The sequence below is a fragment of the Gymnoscopelus braueri genome, assembly GCF_963280865.1.
Source record: "Gymnoscopelus braueri genome assembly, chromosome: 9".
Lineage (NCBI taxonomy): Eukaryota > Metazoa > Chordata > Actinopteri > Myctophiformes > Myctophidae > Gymnoscopelus > Gymnoscopelus braueri.
In genome coordinates this window covers 2366015-2388514 of record NC_137610.1, presented here as the reverse complement: position 1 = coordinate 2388514, position 22500 = coordinate 2366015, and the positions used below count along the sequence as shown (strand labels likewise).

Below are 22500 nucleotides of genomic sequence, written 5' to 3'. Positions count from 1 at the left end.
CGTGTCGCATTGCGACGCGTTGTGAGCTTGTAGATCGGCTATTTTCACTATGGGTCCCGGGAAGACATCAAATATCTCTTTTGGGTCACGACCAAAAACATTTGTGAACCACTGAGTTAAGGCATATTTTCTGTCAGGTTAGGGCTAGGTTTAGGCAAATAACCACGCCCACCCTGGGCGAAACACCAAAGAAAGAGGGAGTCCCTCCTCTCCACTCCACTATAGCATTGTGTACCTTCAGTGCAGTGCTGGCGTAGCAGTTGTGTCCGGTGAACCCGGGGTCACACAGACACCTCCTCTCCAGACAGTCTCCATGTCCTCCACAGTGAGCGTCACACGCAGGTCCCATGTACAGGTTCTCCAACCCCCACTGGAGGTCTGAGTGTTCCTGGAAGAACCGGAACCGGACCGCCCTGATTCACCCAAACACACACACACACACACACACACACACACACACACACACACACACACACACACACACACACACACACACACACACACACACACACACACACACACACACACACACACACACACACACACACACACACACACACACACACACACATTACTTTTTTGATCGATTGGATAAATGGGTAAATTTTTTTGTGTGCTATTGGCTATTTTCAGCACGTAGCTAAGCATAAATCAGGCATTACGACGCCATCAAGGCCTGCTAAAATACATATTGTTGACTAAATCAACTGTAGATTTAGTCGACTAAAATCTTATGATATTTAGTTAACTAAAACAACAACGTAACATTCCTCTGCGTACAGGACAGCCGAGGAGAAATAGACCCCTTTGCAGGTCTCTCTGAAGCTTGTTTGTAAACATCCTTTTCATTTTAGCCCTTAAATAGGCATTGTCAGTGTTTATTAATATCACACGTACAGATGCTAGTTTAAATATATATGTATATATATATATATATATATATATATATATATATATATATATATATATATATACACGCGAATGTTAGACTGACCACCGCCTGATCAGAGCAAAGATTGACCTGGAAATCCGCCCTCAACAGAGGAAGACACCACCATGCAGGAGGATCAATTGTGATGCACTGAAGTCTAAGCACTCTGTCAACCAGCTCAGGGAGAAGGTAGCAGACCAGCTGTCCAGGATTCCTGACACACCATCAGATCTGGACGTCAGATCTACATGGAGCACCGTACGCACTGTCCTCCACCAGGCTGCAGTGGAGTCTGTAGGGTACACCAAAAGGAGACATCAAGACTGGTTTGATAACAGTGCACTGGGCATTTACGCCCTACTTCAGGCAAAACACAAGGCCCTTGCAGCTCATCTCTCTAACCCCCAATCCACTGTATTGAAGGCTATGGTATATTGGCCCGTATGGCTTATAGTTATTGAACAGTGTGCAAGTAAAATCAGATAGAAGTTATTTCACTAAGTAAGAGAATCATGAATGTGTTGTTGACTCAGACTCAGCCTGGCGTTTGCATAGATAGTGTGATTTACATTGCCTTTTGTTTAACCTGGAGACATCAGGTCTAGGCTTCCTGGCATTCAGAGGCACTGATCAAAGAGCTTGGTCAACAGGTGGAGGCTATCACTGACCCCCACCCCACATGAACCGTCTGTATTATAATGTGAGCTACAGTGTTTAAAAGGGGAATGAAATCTAACTCAGAATGTTCACACTACACCAGCCGAAGGGCTGCGTGGAGGAAAGGGCTCCTGGTTCTCCTGCTATGCTGTTGTACTTGATGCTGAATAAATGAATGATCAGAACCTGGAAACCTGACGTCTCTTCTCTTCCTCTACTTTATTACAACTACCAGCCTGGTAACCGCATATTGGCACCTATTTTACACGACAATGCTCATCTCAATAGCCTCAGAAAGGAAACCCAGCGCACCCTCAGAGCCATGGAAAACGACTGGTGGACAAAGAAGGCCAGCGAAATACAACACCACGCAGACACTAACAACTCCCACGCCTTCTATGACGCCATCAAGTCTGTCTATGGCCCACAGAGAAAAAGCATCACCCCGGTCAGATCAGCAGATGGCGCCAACCTCTACAAGAACAAACAACAGATCCTGGATAGATGGGCTGAGCATTTCGAGAACCTGCTGAACACTTCAAATCCCATACAGTTGGACATACTCTCCGATCTCCCCTGCCTTCCCCCTGTAGACGCATTGGACTCCTCTCCCAGCTTCGTAGAAGTACGCAAAGCCATCATGGGACTGAAGAACAACAAAAGCCCAGGACTAGACGGAATCCCAGGAGAAGTCCTGAAGCACGGTGGATACCTTCTGTTACGCAGAATGCATCAGCTGATCACCACCATCTGGTCACTGGAAGTCATCCCGCAAGATTGGAAGGATGCCAACATCATCACAATCTATAAGCGCAAGGGTGACAAAGCAGAATGCGGCAACAGCAGAGGCATCTCCCTTCTATCCGCAGCTGGGAAAGTGCTTGCAAGGATCATGTTACATCGCCTAGCAACCCATGTAACGGAGAACATCCTGCCTGAATCCCAATGTGGCTTTAGGCGTGATCGCAGCACTGCGGACATGATACTTGCTGCTAGACAGGTGCAGGAAAAATGCAGAGAACACCGCAAAGACCTGTACCTGGCGTTCATTGATCTGTCCAAGGCCTTCGACACAGTGAACCGGGACTTGCTGTGGGAAGTACTTGGGAAGCTAGGTGTACCACAAAAGTTCAAGAACATCCTGCGGCAGCTACATGACGGGATGAAAGCATGTGTGAGCAGCGGTGGCCAACAGTCCCCATTCTTCAGTGTGGACATGGGGGTCAAGCAAGGGTGTGTCCTAGCCCCAACCATTTTCAACATGTTCATCTCCACTGTCACCCTTCTGTCCCATAAATACCTGGACCCCACAGACGGGATTCGGATACAGTACAGGCTGGATGGTAACCTTTTCAACATCCGTCGCCTCCAGGCCTTCACCAAACTCACCACCCAACACATCCTGGAGCTACAGTATGCTGATGACTGTGCTCTACTTGCTCACTCACCAGAATCCCTTCAGCGTGCACTAGATGTGGTCTCCTCCATCTATAGTGCCATTGGTCTCCAGATTAATGTAAAAAACCCACAAATACTTACACAGGAGTTCAACCCCCAACCAAACGCGCCTATCTTCACCCTTGACGGGCATCCATTAGCCACCGTCCCTCACTTCACCTACCTTGGTAGCACTCTGTCAACATCCTGCACCATCGACGATGACATCCAAGTTCGCATTGGCCTGGCCTCTGCTGCCTTTGGAAGGTTACGGTCCAGGGTCTTCCAAAACAGGAACCTCACCATCTCCACCAAGGCAGCTGTTTACAAGGCAGTCTGCCTCTCCACTCTGCTTTACGGCTCGGAAACCTGGACACCCTACCAGAGGCACATCCACAGCCTAGAGGCCTTCCACATCCGTTGCCTTCAAAGGATCCTGGGTCTGTCTTGGGAAGACAGGGTGCCCTATATTGAAATATTTGACCGGACCAACACACCCAGCACCACAGCGCTCCTTGGACTAAAACACCTGAGATGGGTCGGGCATGTGATCCGTATGCCAGCCCACCGTCTGCCTCGACAGATCCTGTATGGCCAGCTCCTAGATGGTCAAAGGTCTGTTGGGGGCCAGAAAAAAGGTTACAAGGACCACATTAAAACCCTCCTGAAGAAGTGTGACATTAATCCACCAGCACTGGAGTCCCTGGCTGTTGATCGCCACACCTGGAGCTCTACCTGCCACCGGGGAATCACTCATCTTCAGGAGAAGTTCACAGAGAGGAGAGTACAGCGGCGTGCACAGAGGCACCAACGTGCCAAAGGTCCACCGACCACCACTGCTGCCTTCCCCTGCCCCTCCTGTGACAAAGTCTGCGGATCACGCATCGGTCTGAGCAGCCACCTGGCTATGCACAGGCGAAACCAACCACAATAACCAACCCAACATATGCTTTTGGAGCAATGTCATCATCGACATCGATGGACTGCCATAAGCAAGTGTAGTGTAGTGTAGTGTAGTGTAGTGTAGTGTAGTGTAGTGTAGTGTAGTGTAGTGTAGTGTAGTGTAGTGTAGTGTAGTGTAGTGTAGTGCAGTGTAGTGTAGTGTAGTGTAGTGTAGCGTAGTGCAGCATAGTGTAGTGTAGCGTAGCGTAGTGCAGTGTAGTGTACTGTTGTTTAGGCCTATTAACCACTTAAATACGTTGTTGAGTGGAGTCCCTCAGGGCTTATACGAGTGTATTTTCTGTGTTCGCTCTACATTAAATATCTTTGCTGAAAGTAGCCGATCTACATGCTCATAGATCTGCTATTTTCTCCAAACGTCTTCCCCAGAATACGGATGCTGGGGTTGAAGGTTTTTTAACACGTTGTGTGTTGTGTTGTTTATTGTGTTGTTTTCTGTGTTGTTTATTGCGTTCTGTAGTATTGTGTTGACGTACTTGTTAGCCAGGCTGTCGGGCAGGGGGTAGACGGCTCTCTTCCAGGTCTCGGCAGGGAAGAAAACGGACGGCTGGGACACCGCCCCCCCACAGCGGGGGTCCGCTGGGAGACACTGGGGAACCAGGTACTTCCACGTCACCCCGAAATCCATCGAGTACTGGACATGAACCTGACGCTCTGCTGGTCGCTCTGGAGTACTGCACCCTACTGCGATCTGTACACACACACAATACATAATGATACACTGAGTACTGGACATGATGACGCTCTGCTGGTCGCTCTGGAGTATTGCACACTACTGAGATCTACACACCTAGATATTCAACTGGCGGCCCGCAGGGACCTTTCTTGTGGCCCCTCAAAAAAAGCTAAATAAAAATATCATTTTTCCAAACAAAATGTTTTTTTTTGGGGGGGGGGGGGGGGGGTAGTCAAAGTTACAGGTATGGTGTGTGCGATATGAAATGTGAGCTTACCATAATCACAGTAATCCTTAATCATATTCCATCATATTCTTTTGGAGAGAAATGAGACATGTCTATCTATCACAGTCTATCAACCAATCATATTGACTTGTCTACATGACGTATAGTAGCTGCGCCAGCAGTAGTTATTTTGTATACTATTCAACCATGATGAATCGTGAAAGAACTACAACGCAATAAGCGCTTCTCGATGGTGTCACATCCGGTCTCGCCAAGATCCCACCCATAGCAGCCGCTGATTGGTTCGTACACGCCGCGGTGGTCTACTCTCTGAGGGATCCCAGATAGAGGCTGTATTGTGAACCTGTGAAACTCAATACCGCCCCCATCTGGTGGAGTCAGGTTACCTCCCCTCTGGTCTGTAGATCACACTGTAGATCTGCCATGCTACATTATCATACATAGTGAAAAATTGCCTCAGTTATCAAACTGCAAGATTTTTGCTGAAGAAAAAATATAAATTCAGATTTTAGGGTGAGGGTATTAACTACCCTAGGAGACACAGGGAGAACATGCAAACTCCACACAGAGTAGGCCCTTTCGCCAACCCCACCTAGGGTATGGGCGCTGATGACGCGGAGGAAAAGACACGCCTCCAGCGCCCACAGCATCCCCGGCGGGAATCGAACCCAGGACCTTCTAGCTGCGCCGCCGTTCCCCCGCTTGTCAACTTCGTGAAGTGCGCATGGTACTTTATTTCCCTGTGTTTAACTTAAGGCAGAATTGCAGTTTTAAGTGGTGGCTGTGCGTCTTCCTCCAGGCACCACTTTAGGTTGGGGGAAAAGTGCATTTGCACTAAAAATGTAATGAAAAATGTATATTAATATCAACCATTTAACTGTTGGTATTATTAACTGGTTACAAATGTCTTAACAGTTACCGGTTAAACGATTAACCATGAACATTTGGTAATTATTTTTTTTTTGCTTACATACAATACCCCTGGGTAAGCACGGGTCTTCCCAGAACCGAAAACCCGAGACCCGAACAGAGAACCGAGAGGGTTTTTATTAATAGATTATATAGCTAATGTTGTAGTTTTATTAAAGGAGCTACACCATGAATTAAAAAAAAATATTTGATATTTAATATCATATGGTGTATGTCCCTCAAACCTTTTTCAAAAGGTTTGAGCCTAAATCATCACTCAGATATACTCATCCCAAGTCAATTGTCTCTGGCTTATACAGCACTTTCAGCTGCAATACCAAAACGTCCTCTTGGGCAGGGGGGGGCTACTGAGCAATTCTGTCTGTTAATAAAAAAAAAAGTATTAAAAAAAAATATTTAAAAAAAAAAAAAAAAAGGAAAAATTCTGCATAAAAAGAAGCATCTAAAAAAAATACAAAATCGAAAAAAAAACACTTTGAACATTTTTGAACAATTCCACCAAGTGTTTGAGGTGCCTGTTTCACCCACTTCCGGGGGGCGGAGCCAAAATCCGAGCCCGAAGTATTTGTTCGTAGACCCCCACTTAGGGGGGGTAGAAAAAGTTTCGGAGCGATTCGGGCACTTTTCATTTAACTTTGGGTTTGCCATCAATAATGTTTGTGACATCATAAACATTTCCATTCTGAGATCGCCTGTTCAGACACGCCCATTCTGGAAATCCATGAAATGAGAAGGAATGACTGAATTAAAAAAAAAACATTTTTTTGGGTACAAGAGACACTGGGGACCCCAAAAAATACAAAAAACCAAGAAAAAAGTGATTTTCATGGTGTAGACCCTTTAACATATATTTACCTTGAACTGCATTACCCAGCCTTTGTCAGGGATGATGTCATGAGTGACAGCGTAGACTTCCCGCCCGTCGTCACTCCCACAAACCATCACTCCATCTGGAGAACTGCAAAACCTCTGGATAACGCAGTCCTCTGAAAACAGCCAATGAGCACTCACTGCACAGACAGACAGACAGACAGACAGACAGACAGACAGACAGACAGACAGACAGACAGACAGACAGACAGACAGACAGACAGACAGACAGACAGACAGATAGACAGACAATGTGGAAAGTTATAAATTGTGAATACCTACACGATAATAATACATGTAAAATAAAAGGTTTCCAACCAGTCACACTACTGAATAATACGTTGATTGACAGACCCAGCGGCCAATCACACGGGTACCTATGGGCGTTTCCTCTGGCTCGCTGTCCGGCCCCCTGCCGGAGGCGGTGCCATCGGCCGGCGTCCTCTCGTGGTTGGGTAAGGCCACGCCCCCAAACGTGTCGGAGATGTGAGCGCGTGCGTCCGAGCCGGAGATGAGCACGTTGTCCAGCGCCCAATCACTGTGGTCGGCGCCGTCGTGCTGAGGCTGCCACCAGCGCACGCGCACTCCCTCCTGGCGAGCAGCAGGGGGCAGCAAAACGTTCACAAACCTGACAATATAAACATAACGTTACGACCAGGCGGCAAGCATTCGCTCTTGGATATGAAGCCAATACGGAAGTCATGAAAACACTGCAGTTCTCATGAACTATTTCACTGCCAGACTTATTTCTGGCTGCGTTTGTCCACTGCCAGCTATTTTCTTTTTTTTATCCTTCCACAGATAATGTATATTCATTATGATCGCTTGTCCGACAAACACACGCGCTATGTGGGTGCCTCGCCCAGAGAAAAAAAAAATACAACCGTGATGGCCCCCTTGCCTTCTAACAGCATGTGAATACTAGCCTGGTATCCAGCCTGCTTCGCTACGTTCGGCGGACTTTTTTTTTCTCTCTTCGCTTCTCAGTCTGGAAAGCCTCCCATTGGGAGGTTTTGCAGAACTACACTATGTTACATATGTTACGTAGTCAACGTCGTTGCTGATTGGATGTCGTTCCAACGAATAAGGGGCGGCCATAGCTGAGTGGTTAGTGAGCCCGCCTAGGGAACCAGAGCTGGCCCTGGTTGCCCCAGGTTCGATTCCAGGCTATCCCAGCATATGTGCCGATGATATGAAATTTGTCCCTGAGCAAGACTCTTAACCCCAATTGCTCACAGGTTCTCATTGGAAACAAGACCGCAAGGACTTTCATGAACGACCTGTTAAAAGGAATTATCCTTATCCTAGAGTAGCATTAGGCAACCTACGTCATCAGCCAGCGCCACCCTCCATGCTTTTCACACTGTTGTTTTTCTGCGCATTGGAATGACGTCTCACTGGTGCTTTGTCCCGCCCCGCACCACAGACCAATCAGAAGCCACGGCAGGACTCAAGCCGTTTGGCATGTCCCACCTCCCTTGGAGCAGATAGGAGGCTTTCCAGACTGAGAAGCGAAGAGAGAAAAAAAAGTCCGCCGAACTTAGCGAAGCAGGCTGGATCCCATGTGAATACACCATTTGTCGCCAAAATTGCACAATTTTCTTACCTTTTCAACTGGCCACAGAACATTTATATCCCTTATGATCCTTTGTCCGACTGTTTGTAAACACACACGCTATGTGTGTGCATCGCCCAGAGAAAAAAAATCCAGCCGGGACATTTCCTTCTCCTGCAGCAGCATGTTGAAAACAGGATGTCTCACGAAACACAGGGGGGAAAAAGTCAACTCGAGATAGAACCGTTTTAATGAAAAAGTTAAACAGGAAGTGGACGGAGGCGTAAATCTTCGGATGACGTTATATCCGGATCCGGTTGAGTGGAAAGTGAACGGCGCGATCTCTTATAAAAAGATTAAAAAACCAATAAGTCGTCATAAGTCGTCCTTGGCAGTGAGGGCGTTTGGACGAACTCTCGTCATAAGTCGTCCTTGGCAGTAAGAGAGTTAATGGCCGAGAAGGGGTCGCTGATTCTCCTACTCCGTTTCTGTACGCTTTATTTATTGATTTATTGATTTGTTTGAGGATGGCTTTTGTGAAGTTATTCTTCTGTACCTACTGTACTTCTATGTCCTGTATATTCTGTGACTTTTTACTGCTGTGCTGTCAATGGCGCCTGAATTTCCCCTGTGGTATCAATAAAGGCATCTAATATTTCAGTCAGTAGCAGTGTGTCATATATTTGTCTATATAGTAGAGGTGTACGATACAGTAACTGCATCGATGCATCGTTTTAAACAATATCGGTATCAAATTGAATCTTTTTGCAGTGCAAATCATCAATTTGATCTATACTTGCACGTTGTATTTAGAAATTTTAAGAAGAAAAAAGAGAAAGAGGGGTTTAATTACTTTTCCATTACATATCGCTACACTTGGTTTATCGATAAATGTGAGTAATCTCTGTGTTCATGTCAAGGTAGCGGGTTTGTCCATATGTGTTCAAATACAATGTCCATGTAATTGCCAGAGAATCACTGTGTTTACTTATTTATATCCATAATAATACATTTTTCCCTTAAAGGGACTACACCATGAATTTGAACTTTTCCTTCTTTTTTGTGTGTTTTTGGTCTCCCCTACCTCTCTTCTATCCCCACAAATACCCCAGTTTGAGCACTCAGGCTTTCACAGCATATCTGGGGTTTTATGTATATTGGTCTCAAAACAGGCCAAACTGATTTGCCCCGCACGTGACGTCACAAGCGATACAATTCCTCCCGTATTTCAGTTTACAACATGAAAAAAAAAAAAGAACACACACACAGAACCAGGAGATAACATGCAAACAAACTGGCTCAATAGCGCCACGTGCCAAATCAGGACAATGTGGTATCGCAGGGGAAAGTGCTTTATAAGCCAGAGAGAAGTTAGTTGGAATGAGTATATCTGAGGCTTGATTTAGGCTCAAACCTTTTAAAAAACGTTTGAGGGATATAAACAATATGATATTAAATAATTTAAAAAGAAGTAATAATCATGGTGTAGATCCTTTAAAAAACCTGCTCTATCCACACGTTTCACACAGATTCATTTTTCTTGCTAAACAGTTAATGTATCGATTTTAAATCATTGAATTGCCATGAATGAACCAATATTGTCCATGTATCGTATCGTCAACCATGTATCGTGATGCGTATTGTATCGCTCTATCGTTACACCCCTACTATATGGTCATTGTGTGTATAGATTGCATTTTATTACCCAGGTTTAGTGTACAGATCGTAGAAGATCTCGGTCAGCAGGATCCAGTGGATTCCTCCGTTGAGACTGTACTCCAGCAGAACTCCCTGGTTACGGTTGCTAGGGGCGACCATGCATCCGTACATGAAGTAGAACTGGACAAACTCAGCGCTGGTCAAGTTTAAGTCCACTGTGACCAGCTGTCTACTGCAACTCTAATGGACACCCATACAAAACACCAACACACACACACACGCACGCACGCACGCACGCACGCACACGCACACGCACACGCACACACAGGTCAGGTCAGGTCAGGTCAGATTGAGATCTACTGTGACCAGCTGACGACTACAACTCTACGCATGAATGAATGAATGATAGGATGTTTTGAATGTTTACCCCGCTGAAGTGCAGCGCCGCCCCGGAGGCCACTGCTCCACACACACTGCTGAGCTTCCCTCCGGTCAGGAGATTCCAGTGAGAGAGAGACGGAGCTCTGCTGAAACTGTCCTTCAGCTGGGAGGGCAGAGGAGCCACCGCTTCATCACAATACTCGCCTCCCCACTCTGGATCACACCTGGAAGATACCAGATCAAACATCAACTATTTAACTAAGCCCTGACCCTAACCCTATAACCTTAACCCCTAACCTTGACCAGTGGTGTAAAGTAACTAAGTACATTTACTCACGTACTGTACTTAAGTACAATTGTGAGGTATGTTTTACTTTACTGAGTATTTCCAATTTTCAGTACTTTTACTTCTACTCCACTACATCTCAAAGGCAAATATTGTACTTTTACTCCACTACAATTATTTGAAAACGTTAGTTACTAGTTCCTTTGTAGATTTTGATTATTATTACAAAACATACATTAACCACTTCAGCCCTATATACATTTCGGCCATTTGAAAATCAGATCTACAAGCTCACAATGCGTTGCGATACATTGCAGCGATACATTGCAGTATTGATACTTTTAATTAAGTAAAAAAAGTGAGTACTTTTTCCACCACTGGCCTTAACCCCTAACCTCAACCCCAAACCCCTAACCTTAAATTTAACCTTAACCGACTAGTATAACCACTAGTCGACTTTGTTGGTACTAGTCGAATAGTTGAAAAAAAAAAAAAAACTACTATTATTATTATCCTCCTGACTTTATTATTTATCAAAAGGGGGTCAAAAGTATGCCCAATAAAAGCCTATTATTGGGCAATGGGGATCCTTGGAGACGCTGCTGTGGTGCTGTGCTGCTGTGCCAGAAGCGCTTCCCTTAAAACGCCATAAAAATAAGGGCAGGAGGATAATAATAATAGTAATATAGTAGTAGGATGGCATTAAAACAATGCCCCCCCCCCAAAAAAATTAATAAAAATTAAATATATATATATATATGTAAATTTCGACCAGTCGACTAGTCGACTACCACTGGGTCAAATGAGTCGACTAGTAAAAATCATTAGTTGTGAATGCCCTAGTGTGTGTGTGTGTGTGTGTGTGTGTGCGTGCGTGTACGTACACACAGGAGCTCTGTTGACAGCGTCCGTGTCCAGAGCACATGTCGGGACATCCATCTCCTACATACAGGTTGTCCAGAGCCCATGTCTGCTGCTTGTCAAACGGTGCCTGTTGGTACCACCTGAACCTGGTGGCTTGAGACCTGCACAAACACACACACATGAATACAATACATAAATGACATAAACTGTAATAATCAGTGGTGTAAAGTAACTAAGTACAGTATTTCCAATTTTCAGTACTTTTACTTCTACTCCACTACATCTCAAAGGCAAATATTGTACTTTTACATACATTAACCACTTCAGCCTTATTTTATACATGGGCTATTTGAAAATAGCCGATCTACAAGCTCACAAAATGTGAGTACTTCTTCCACCACTGCGCTCCTGTATCTACCTTGGCGTTGCATCCACTCAAGATGTAACATTACAAACACAATATACATCATCCATTCCGAGCAGTGGTGGAAAAAGTACTCAGATATTTTACTCCAGTAAAAGTAGCAATACCACAATATAAAAATACTCTGTTACAAGTAAAAGACTTGTGTTCAAAATGTTACTTGAGTAGAAATACAAAAGTATTGCCATCAACATATACTTAAAGTACCAAAAGTAAAAGTACGAGAATGTTTGAAAATAGCAGATCTACAAGCTCACAACACGTCACGATGCGACGCGTTGTGAGCTTGTAGACCATGTATGCATAACATAGGGCTAAAGTGGTTAATGTATGTGTTATACAGTAATATAATCATTTATATCTGCAAAGTAACTATTAACTAATGTCTTCAAATAATTGTAGTGGAGTAAAAGTACAATAGTTGCCTCTATGATGTAGTGGGGTAGAAGTAAAAGTACTGAACATTTAAAATAGTAAAACATACCTCAAATTGTACGTAAGTACAGTATTTGAGTAAATGTACTTAGTTACTTTACACCATTGATTCTGAGCTGCTCCCATGGCGTGGGTGCATGCTGTGCGTGCATACAGTACCTTGCATATGACGGGATGGGCAGGGTGACACGCCCCCACTTGTTGTACGTGTCGCTCAGCAGCACCCTCTGCAGGGTGTAGGAGGAACAGTCTGGACTGGTGGGCAGGCAGTCTCTGACCAGAGGAAGCCATGTTAGACCCAGATCCAACGAATACTCCAACTCTATAGCTGTAACATAGGAAGCCACGTTAGACCCACATCCAACAGACACTCCAACTCTATAGCTGTAACATAGGAAGCCACGTTAGACCCAGATCCAACAGATACTCCAACTCTATAGCTGTAACATAGGAAGCCACGTTAGACCCAGATCCCACGAATACTCCAACTCTATAGCTGTAACATAGGAAGCCATGTTAGACCCACATCCAACAGACACTCCAACTCTATAGCTGTAACATAGGAAGCCACGTTAGACCCAGATCCAACGAATACTCCAACTCTATAGCTGTAACATAGGAAGCCACGTTAGACCCAGATCCAACGAATACTCCAACTCTATAGCTGTAACATAGGAAGCCACGTTAGACCCAGATCCAACGAATACTCCAACTCTATAGCTGTAACATAGGAAGCCACGTTAGACCCAGATCCAACGAATACTCCAACTCTATAGCTGTAATATAGTAAGCCACGTTAGACCCAGATCCAACAAATACTCCAACTCTATAGCTGTAATACATCCATGTTAGACCCAGATTCAAGATCTCCCTCCACACAGTTGATTCAAATGAATGATTTTTGTTCTGAGTACACCCAGAAATCACATGATCACAACAAAATGAAGCTGGTTTCGTTTAGTATTTATAGGATTTATAAAAATCAAATTTTCTCTGCTTTCTGTTCTTTTTGGCGAAAACAAGCCACATTCAACTGATCATAACTATGGAACGGATAATTGCGACAGCACGCTTCTACGAGACCCCGCTACGTCTTTTGAGGAGATCACTGGGTGGATCGTTGTGAAGAATAATATTCGATGATTTTTCAAAGGTTAGTAAAAACGCTCGAAATCGCTGACAAGGGCAGCTATAGACGATGTTTTAACTCTGGCAGTTAATTTATGAATTATTAATTATGGTTGAATTAATTAAAATGAAATAGCTTATCGGGACCAGAAGTTCCAAGATCATATGATGGATTTGAAATCGCAAAAAAAAGTGGCTTAAAACAGGTCTGTAGAAAACCAATGGGTGACATCATCGTGCATATCTTTTACAGCAGGGGTCTTCAACCTTTTCAGGCCAGGGACCCCCAAACTGATGGGGTGATGGAGCAGGGACCCCCTACCTCGTAGGGTAGGGGGTAGGCTACCATATATATCGTATATTTATGTATAAAATTGTGTTTTATATAAATAAACATGAAAAAATGGTTGCCTGCTCCTACTCACAGGTTGACCCAGTAGGTGTGCAAAAGGACCTTTCTCAGGGGCGTCAATTGGGTATGGCAAGGTATGGCAGGTGCCATACCTTGGTGCCAGAAAAAAAAGAGAAAAAAATCATGAATTGTAGCCTACTGCAGGTGTAAGACCTTTGTGTTTGTATTGTGTTATAGGTATATGCATTTCTGGGATTTGGGGGGGGGTTGACCCCCTAAAAAAAGGATAGGTGTCCCTTATATTAATTGGCAACCCTAACCTTGCCATACCTTAGCTTTTGCTGAACTGACAGCACTGACCTTTCTCTACAAAATATGTATAAACATACCATGTTATTGTGCATTCAATACTAAGCTATTCAAATATGTCATGTTATGTTTAAAGAAAAATTACATTTTTGAAAAAAATAATAATTAAAAAAACGTTTTTAAAGTTTTTAAAAACAAACATATTTTTAATCAAACAACAATTTTGCAGACCCCCTGCAGTACCTCCGCGGACCCCCTAGGGGTCGCGGACCCCCTGTTGAAGACCTCTGTTTTACAGTCTACAGCGAAAACATGGTGTCTGGCCTTAGACCCTCCGGCCTGGCGGAGACAATAAAGCAGTCTTTAACCCATTAGGACCGGGAAAGCACAGACTGTGTCATTTTTATAGATTTCTTTGGCTATTCAAAAATAGCAGATATACAAGCTCATAGCTTGTAGATCTGCAATTTTTTGGGAAAAATCGAGAATCTTTTAGCAAATCTTTGAATATATATATTGTTTTAAAGCGAACATTTGTAACTAAAATCTTTGCTTCTGGGGGGAAGGGGGGGTCCCTGGAACAATTATCTTTGAGATGGGGGTCCGCGGCCAAATACATATAATTTTGGGGGTCCTTGACATGAAAAAGTTTGAGCTCCACTGACATATAGCAACATAAGTTAAAAAAAAAAATACTGAAAAGATTTGAGTTTCAAATGTATGCTTTAAAAATAAAATGTATATATCTTCAAAGATTTGCACAACTTTATAAGATTAAACAAAATTGTCAAAATAAATAAAAAAACTGACGCGGATGCTTTCCCGGTCTTGGGTTAAGAGGAGTACAGTATTTACAGTAACTTACAGTAACAGGAGTTGGTGACGGAGCAGGAGGCGGAGAAGTCAAACTGGATGAAGGCGTCGGCTCCCAGGGAGATGTCGGTGGTGACAGCGTAGCGCGTGTTGGACTTCTCGATGAAGGCGAAGGCCGGGCCGTCGGAGCCGCACACCGGCATGCGGGTCCCACCGGGGTGCAGCAGCCACGAGCGGCCGTCTATAGAGGAGAAGTCGTCCTCTAGAGGACCCCACCCACTGGCACTGCCCCCCACCACCACCTGTAATCACAGGACAAATACCAGGGTTATTATCGTAAATATACATACTACCAGTGGTGGAAAAAAGTACCCACATTGTTTACTTAAGTAAAAGTATCAATACTGCAATGTAGAAATGCTTTGTTTACAAGTAAAAGTGTGTGTGTATGTGTGTATGTATGTGCGTGCACGCGCACATGTGTGCGTGCACATGTGTATGTGCGTGCACGCGCACATGTGTGCGTGTGTGTGCGTGTGTGTGTGTGTGTGTGTGTGTGTGTGTGTGAACTGTGAACTCATTAAACAAATGGAACCAAATGGACCCGTAAGGGTACGGTTCCATTTTGTTGTTAGTTTCTATACATTTTTCGTCAGTGAAAAAAGGGTAGTCGGCCAGCAATTCTTCATCATAGTTTTAGTCGAAAAAAACACTGGTGGTGCTTACCTGGTCGATGACCCAGGGGCTGTAAAAGTGTCCGTTCTCGGACGGCTGCCACCAGCGCAGGCGGGTGGCGGGGGTGCGCGCGCGCAGCGGGATCTCCAGGGCCACCAGGCGAGCCTGGTTGCTGCTGTTGCTGAAAAGGAAGTCCTGCATCAGGACCCAGGAAAGACCCCCGTCCACCGAGAACTGCAGGAGCACGGGCTGAGAGCGAGGGTCTGGAGCCGCCTTACCACACCCCAACCTCAAGAAGAACTGAACAAACCTGTTCACACACACACACACACACACACACACACACACACACACACACACACACACACACACACACACACACACACACACACAAGCGCGCACGCAACACGCACACACACACACACACACACACACACACACACACACACACACACACACACACACACACCACACACACACACACACACACACACACACACACACACACACACACACACACACACACAGAGGTTTGTATTACTATACTTCAGTCAGCAGCAGTGGTGGAAAAAGTACTCAAAAGTTTCACTTAAGTAAAAGTATCAATACTGCAATGTAGAAGCGCTCTGTTACAAGCAAAAGTCCGGAATTAAAAACATTACTTGAGTAAAAGTACAAAAATATTGGTATCAAAATGTACTTAAAGTACCAAAAGTAGAAGTACTAACATGTTTGAAAATAGCAGATCTACAAGCTCACAACGCAATGCGTTGTGAGCTTGTAGATCTGCTATTTTCAAATAGCCTATGTAAAATAGGTCTAAAGTGGTTAATGTATTTTTTTATAATATAATAATGTATAGCTGAAAAGTAAACTAGTAACTAAAGTTTTCAAATAATTGTAGTGGAGTAAAAGTATAATATTTGCCTCTGAGACGTAGTGGAGTAGAAGTAAAAGTATTGAACATTGGAAATACTCCATTAAAGTACAAATAAAAGTCAAAATTGTACTTAAGTACAGTACTTGAGTAATTTTACTTAGTTACTTTACACCACTGGTCAGAGTGTTCGTGCGCATGTGTGCGGGTGTGTGCGTGCGTGCGCGCGCGCGTGTGTGTGTGTGTGTGTGTGTGTGTGTGTGTGTGTGTGTGTGTGTGTGTGTGCGTTACCTAGCATTAGTGAGGTCCATATCTTGGGTCAGTAACATCCTCAGTCCGTCCTCACTGAAGAACAGATGGTTTCCACTGGACATGACGCCACACTTCCTGCTCAGCTTCCCTCCGCTGAGCAGAGCGAAACGCTCAGAGTCCACCGCCCCTCCTACACACACACACACACACGCACACGCACACGCACACGCACACACACACACACACACACACACACACACACACACACACATACACACACACACACACACACACACACACACGTGACCCCAAGATACATCGCTGCATGCAATGCATCCAGCACTTCCGCAGGAAGTATTCTACAAGTATCCCTGTGTGTTTGGGAGGCTTTCTCCTGCTGTGCTGAGCTGCAACACGCTGCTGACTATCTGACTGACTACACAGCATATTGTTGTTGTCGGGTGGAAATGGTCACATTCAATCAATCAAACAATGTGTTTACGTCCCGGGGAGAATTTCTTTTTTGGGTCTCGAGCTAAAAACGCACGCACGCATGCACGCACGCACGCACGCACGCACGCACGCACGCACGCACGCACGCACGCACGCACGCACGCACGCACGCACAAACATACCTTCAAAGTCCTCCTTGAGGAAGTCCGGGTTGGGTGTGTTGGGCACCGAGCAGTCGGGACCGGAGTATCCCGGGTCACACACGCAGTGCGTCCCGCCCTCGCACGCCCCGTGACCGTGGCACATGTCCTGACACTGAGGACCCACGTACACGTTGTCCAGAGCCCAGGTGGGAGGGGCCTGCCCCGACGAATAGAAACCCTGGTACCAACGGAACCTCACTGACCTGAGAGAGAGAGAGAGACAGACAGAGAGAGAGAGAGAGAGAGAGAGAGAGAGAGAGAGAGAGAGAGAGAGAGAGAGAGAGAGAGAGAGAGAGAGAGAGAGGTGGAAATATGGTATGAAATGTTTAGTTTTGGTTAGTTTATTCGAAAAGAATCAACAAACACTTAAACACAGGGATGCCACAATAAAGTCCAGTACTTATTATTATGTCCTACCTTTTCCAGTAACCAGGTCCTTTTTAAGCGTTTAACTGACCTCAAGTTCTATATCAAGTGAACCAAGGTTTCCAGGCTGTTCCATTGAGTAGCTCCCATATAAGTTAAAGAGCCCTTTCCCACATTAATTTGAAGAGGCACACATGAGCCCTTGCCCACAAAACCTTTCAATGTGAAGAGGCCCACATGAGCACTACTATCTCTGATAACGGTTCCCCTGCTGCACTGGTGCTCCTCGACCTTTCGGCGGCCTTTGACACGGTTGACCACAATATTTTATTATCACGCCTTGAACACCTTGTTGGCATCTCCGGCACTGTCCTCACTTGGTTCCAGTCCTACCTTTCAGATAGCACCTTCTCCGTGCACATAGGGGAATTTGCGTCACCTGCGACTTCCCTCTCATGTGGAGTGCCCCAAGGCTCCATACTAGGTCCGATTTTATTTCTCCTTTACATGTTACCTCTAGGATCAATTTTTGCAAAGCACAATATGCCCTTTCACTGTTATGCAGATGACGTACAAATTAATTTTCCGCTAAAAACCGACTCCAATGATCCATTCCAGCCATTTCTCACCTGTTTCCACGATGTCAAGGCCTGGATGGACGCCAATTTTCTCACCCTCAATGAAAACAAAACTGAAATTTTAATCTTTGGCCACCATCCTGTCCCACCCTCCAACTCCCTGGGCATTTTAAATTCAAATATCCATTCCTCTGCCAAAAATCTTGGTTTTATTTTTGATAATAATTTTAAACTTGACAAACACATCAGCTCTGTTGTCAAGACAAGCTTCTTCCAGCTAAGACTCATAGCTAAAGTCAAAGCCTATCTCCCACAAAAACAGCTGGAGATGGTCATACCTGCATTTATCTCCTCCAGATTAGATTACTGTAACTCACTTTATACTGGCATTGATCAGGCTTCACTTAGGCGCCTACAGCTACCCGCCTCCTCACCGGCACTAAAAAACTTGACCACGTATCCCCAGTCCTGTCCACTCTTCATTGGCTCCCTGTTCATTTTAGAGTTGATTTTAAGGTTCTTTTATTTGTTTTTAAAACCATTCACGGCCTGTCATCCTCCTATCTCTCTGATATAATTGAGCCTTAGTTATATCCCAAGCAGGGCCTTGAGGTCTGCGGACAAGCTACTGCTGGTCGCTCATACGACTAATTTGAGGAGTAGGGGTGACCGTGCTTTTGCGGCTGCGGGCCCCAGGCTCTGGAATATGTTGCCCCTCCCCATTAGATCTGCCCAGTCGATTGGGGCTTTTAAAACCTTACTAAAAACTCACTTATTCTCTCTTGCTTTTAGTCGTATTTAGCTATCCTGTTCGGTCCTAACTCTGCATTGTTTTGTTTCTCTTTTGTTTTTGTCCTGTGTATATATTATTTGTTGATGCTTCTGTGTGTCTGAATTACCTTGTTTTAACCATGTTCAGCACTTTGGTCGGCTTTTGGCTGTTGTAAATGTGCTATATAAATAAAGTTTGATTTGATTTGATTTGATTTGAAAAAAAAAAAAAAAAACTAGGACCCCTCTGTATACACAAGTTTCCCAAGGAGCTGTGGAAAATGGGGTGCGTCAATTATGGGCATCACTTCCTGTTGTCAGTCATTCAATTCATTTGATTAATCAAATCAGTCATACTAATGTGGGAACGCATTGCCTATTAGCCTATTAGTCTCCCTCCACACAGCTGATTCAAATTAATGCTTATTATCAATTACTGAAGTCACTTAACAAGCACCATGTATTCCCCATGCAGAGATTCAGGAGTGACAGCAGCAACAGCAGCCAGTCAGAATGAAACACAGGACAGGAGTTAGGCTACTGCTAAGAGCAAGTGTCAAGAGCCATTGATCATTCATTTGAATCAGCTGTGTGGAGGGAGATCTTGTAGGGAAGTAGACAGACTAATATGACCCTTTCTGATTTCTGTCAGGTTGTGTTCCCACATGTTGACTGACATGACAAGACTGAAATGAATTGAATGACTGATAACAGGAAGTAATGCCCATAATTCCTGCAAGGCCTCACGGGACACTTCAACTCTCCAAACTGGTTACTCCCGATACACATACAACACATCTATTTCTATTCTACTCCGTTTCTGTGTACTTCTACTCTTAAGTATTTATACTCGAGCATTTATACTGTGTACGCCAGACAAACATGGTAAATCTTTCATGCGTTGTGGGTTGTGATTTTGATTGATTGATTGATTGATTGATTGATTGACTGAATGATTGATTGCTTTTTTTGCAGGTAACTACCGCCATCGTGTTCTGCATTTGCGTCAAAGACCTGATGTCACATAATTTGAACTTGTACATTTTGTAATTTCATAATCTGTAAAAAGCTTCCTAGAAAAATGGCCGACAATAAAAGGGCTGGCCCTGGTCATATACTGTAAATGACAGTCACAGTGTCCTGGTCACATACTGCAAAAGTCCTCACTATGCTCACGATGGGATACTTCCATTTCTTATTTTTTTCTCCCAATCTAGGCGTTATGCCAATTGATTCCTCTCACTGCTTGTCACTGCTGTACAAAGAGTATACATGAAGGATGTACAAATGCAACCAAATGGACCCATTTGGTTCCATTTGTACACTCTGAGGAGGGGTGTTCCTTGAAATTAAAATGTTTGAGAACCGCTGGTATCCTAATCTATAGCAGACGTGAAGTACCTCTGCAGCTCTGATAGCGTGATAAAAAACATTCCAGAAACGGGTCCAAATGTGATTGAACCGTAATCCGGTTCCTCAGTGTTGTCCCCACCATGTTTCTTACCAGTGGTGTAAAGCAACTAAGTACATTTACTCAAGTACTGTATTTAAGTACTATTTTGACGTATTTTCACTTTACTTGAGCATTTCCAGTTTTCAGTACTTTTACTTCTACTCCACTACATCTCAGAGGCGAATATAGTACTTTTATTCCACTACAATTATTTGACAACTTTAGTTACTAGTTACTTTTCAGATCTAAATTATGATATTATGAAACATATATTAACCACTTTAGCCCTATTTCATACATAGGCTATTTGAAAATAGCCGATCTACAAGCTCACAACGTGTGGCGATGGGACGCGTTGTGAGCTTGTAGATCTGCTATTGTCAAACATGTCAGTACTTTTACTTTTGGTACTTAAAGTATATGTTGATGCCAATACTTTTCTACTTTCACTCAAGTAAATTTTGAACACAGGCCTTTTACTTGTAACAGAGTACTTCTACATTGCGGTATTGATACTCTTACTTAATTAAAACTTGCGAGTACTTTTTTCCACCACTGTTTCTTACCCGCACAGGCGCAGCTTGCCAAAGCTGACGACCTCCCTCCTCCACCCGTGGGTGGTTCCAGGGTAGTAGACGGAGGCCGGGTGGAGTTCCGTGGAGCAGAGCGAGGACGGGGTGGCACCGCCCGCACACAGGGGCACAAGCAGGTGCCACGTCGACCCGAAGTCCCGCGAGAACTCCAGACGCATGGGATTTGAAGAGGAGCTGTCGGTCGTACATCCTACGTTGATCTGGACACACACACACACACACACACACACACACACACACACACAAACACACACACACACACACACACACACACACACACACACACACACACACACACACACACACACACACACACACACACACACACACACACACACACACACACACACACACGTGTTTGTTTGTTTGTTTGTTTGTTTGTGTTTGTGTGTGTGTGTGTGTGTGTGTGTGTGTGTGTGTGTGTGTGTGTGTGTGTGTGTGTGTGTGTGTGTGTGTGTGTGTGTGTGTGTGTGTGTGTGTGTGTGTGTGTGAGTGAGTGTGTGTGAGTGTGTGTGAGCGTGTGTGTAGGCCTACCTCAAACTGGATGATAGTGTTTTCATTGACGTCGATGTCTCTGGTGGTGATGGAGTGTTCTCCCAGCTCACTGGACACAAACACCATGGCAGACTCATCCTGGTCCCTGCACACACACACACATCGAAGCAGCTAGAAGACTGGGGCTTACTTGAATCTCTGCCCAATTAAAATTGCCTGCCTCCCATCGTCTGGGAGGACGTTGATTGCTTCCCATCGCCTGGGAGGTGTTCGAGGTGCTGAAGGTTAAAGAAAGAGGCTGGACGCACACATGGCAGCCATTTGGCTTGTAGTTTTCTTTCAGAGAGCCAACTCGCTGAACTACAGTGAACTACAAAGGCACTGCCTACAGCACCATGGGAAACTCATGTGTCTATCGGATCGGCCTACGCTTCAAGATGCGTCGGCTGAAGTGTGTGTGTGTGTGTGTGTGTGTGTGTGTTAATTTTGACAGCAAATTTTGATTTAGTTTAGTCATAGTCTTTTGAATAAAATGTCAGTTAGTTTTAGTCATACTTTAGTCATCTGAAAAGTATAGTTTTAGTCGACTAAATATCATAAGATTTTAGTCGACTACATATACAGTTGATTTTGTCACAGTGCGACACATTGTGAGCTTGTAGATCTACTATTTTCAGAGCGCAACACCTGAGCGCAACCAAACATAAAATGACTTGTCTTTTAGTTCTACTGGATCTCTTCTCCACTAGTCCCTCCCTAGCATTGTAGTCTAGTTTTTATTTATTGACAAAATTGTCGATATAGTTAGTCTTGCTTTTAGTCATCATAGCTTAGTTTTCGTCAGTGAAAAAAGGTAATCGACGATTTTTT

General features: G+C 44.4%; 1 protein-coding gene across 1 annotated transcript in view; it reads right to left on the bottom strand.

Annotated features, from left to right (window-relative positions):
• reln (reelin) overlaps positions 1-22500 on the bottom strand; it is a gene marked incomplete at its 5' end in the record, with an annotated part of 165763 nt that overhangs the window by 21266 nt on the left and 121997 nt on the right. The window contains 14 exon segments of the mRNA XM_080437303.1: positions 236-413; positions 4462-4676; positions 6694-6848; positions 7086-7336; positions 9969-10162; positions 10350-10527; positions 11474-11614; positions 12472-12640; positions 14967-15216; positions 15641-15899; positions 16758-16908; positions 17354-17577; positions 21109-21335; positions 21670-21775. Of these exon segments, the coding sequence (XP_080293429.1) occupies positions 236-413; positions 4462-4676; positions 6694-6848; positions 7086-7336; positions 9969-10162; positions 10350-10527; positions 11474-11614; positions 12472-12640; positions 14967-15216; positions 15641-15899; positions 16758-16908; positions 17354-17577; positions 21109-21335; positions 21670-21775 (2698 nt within the window).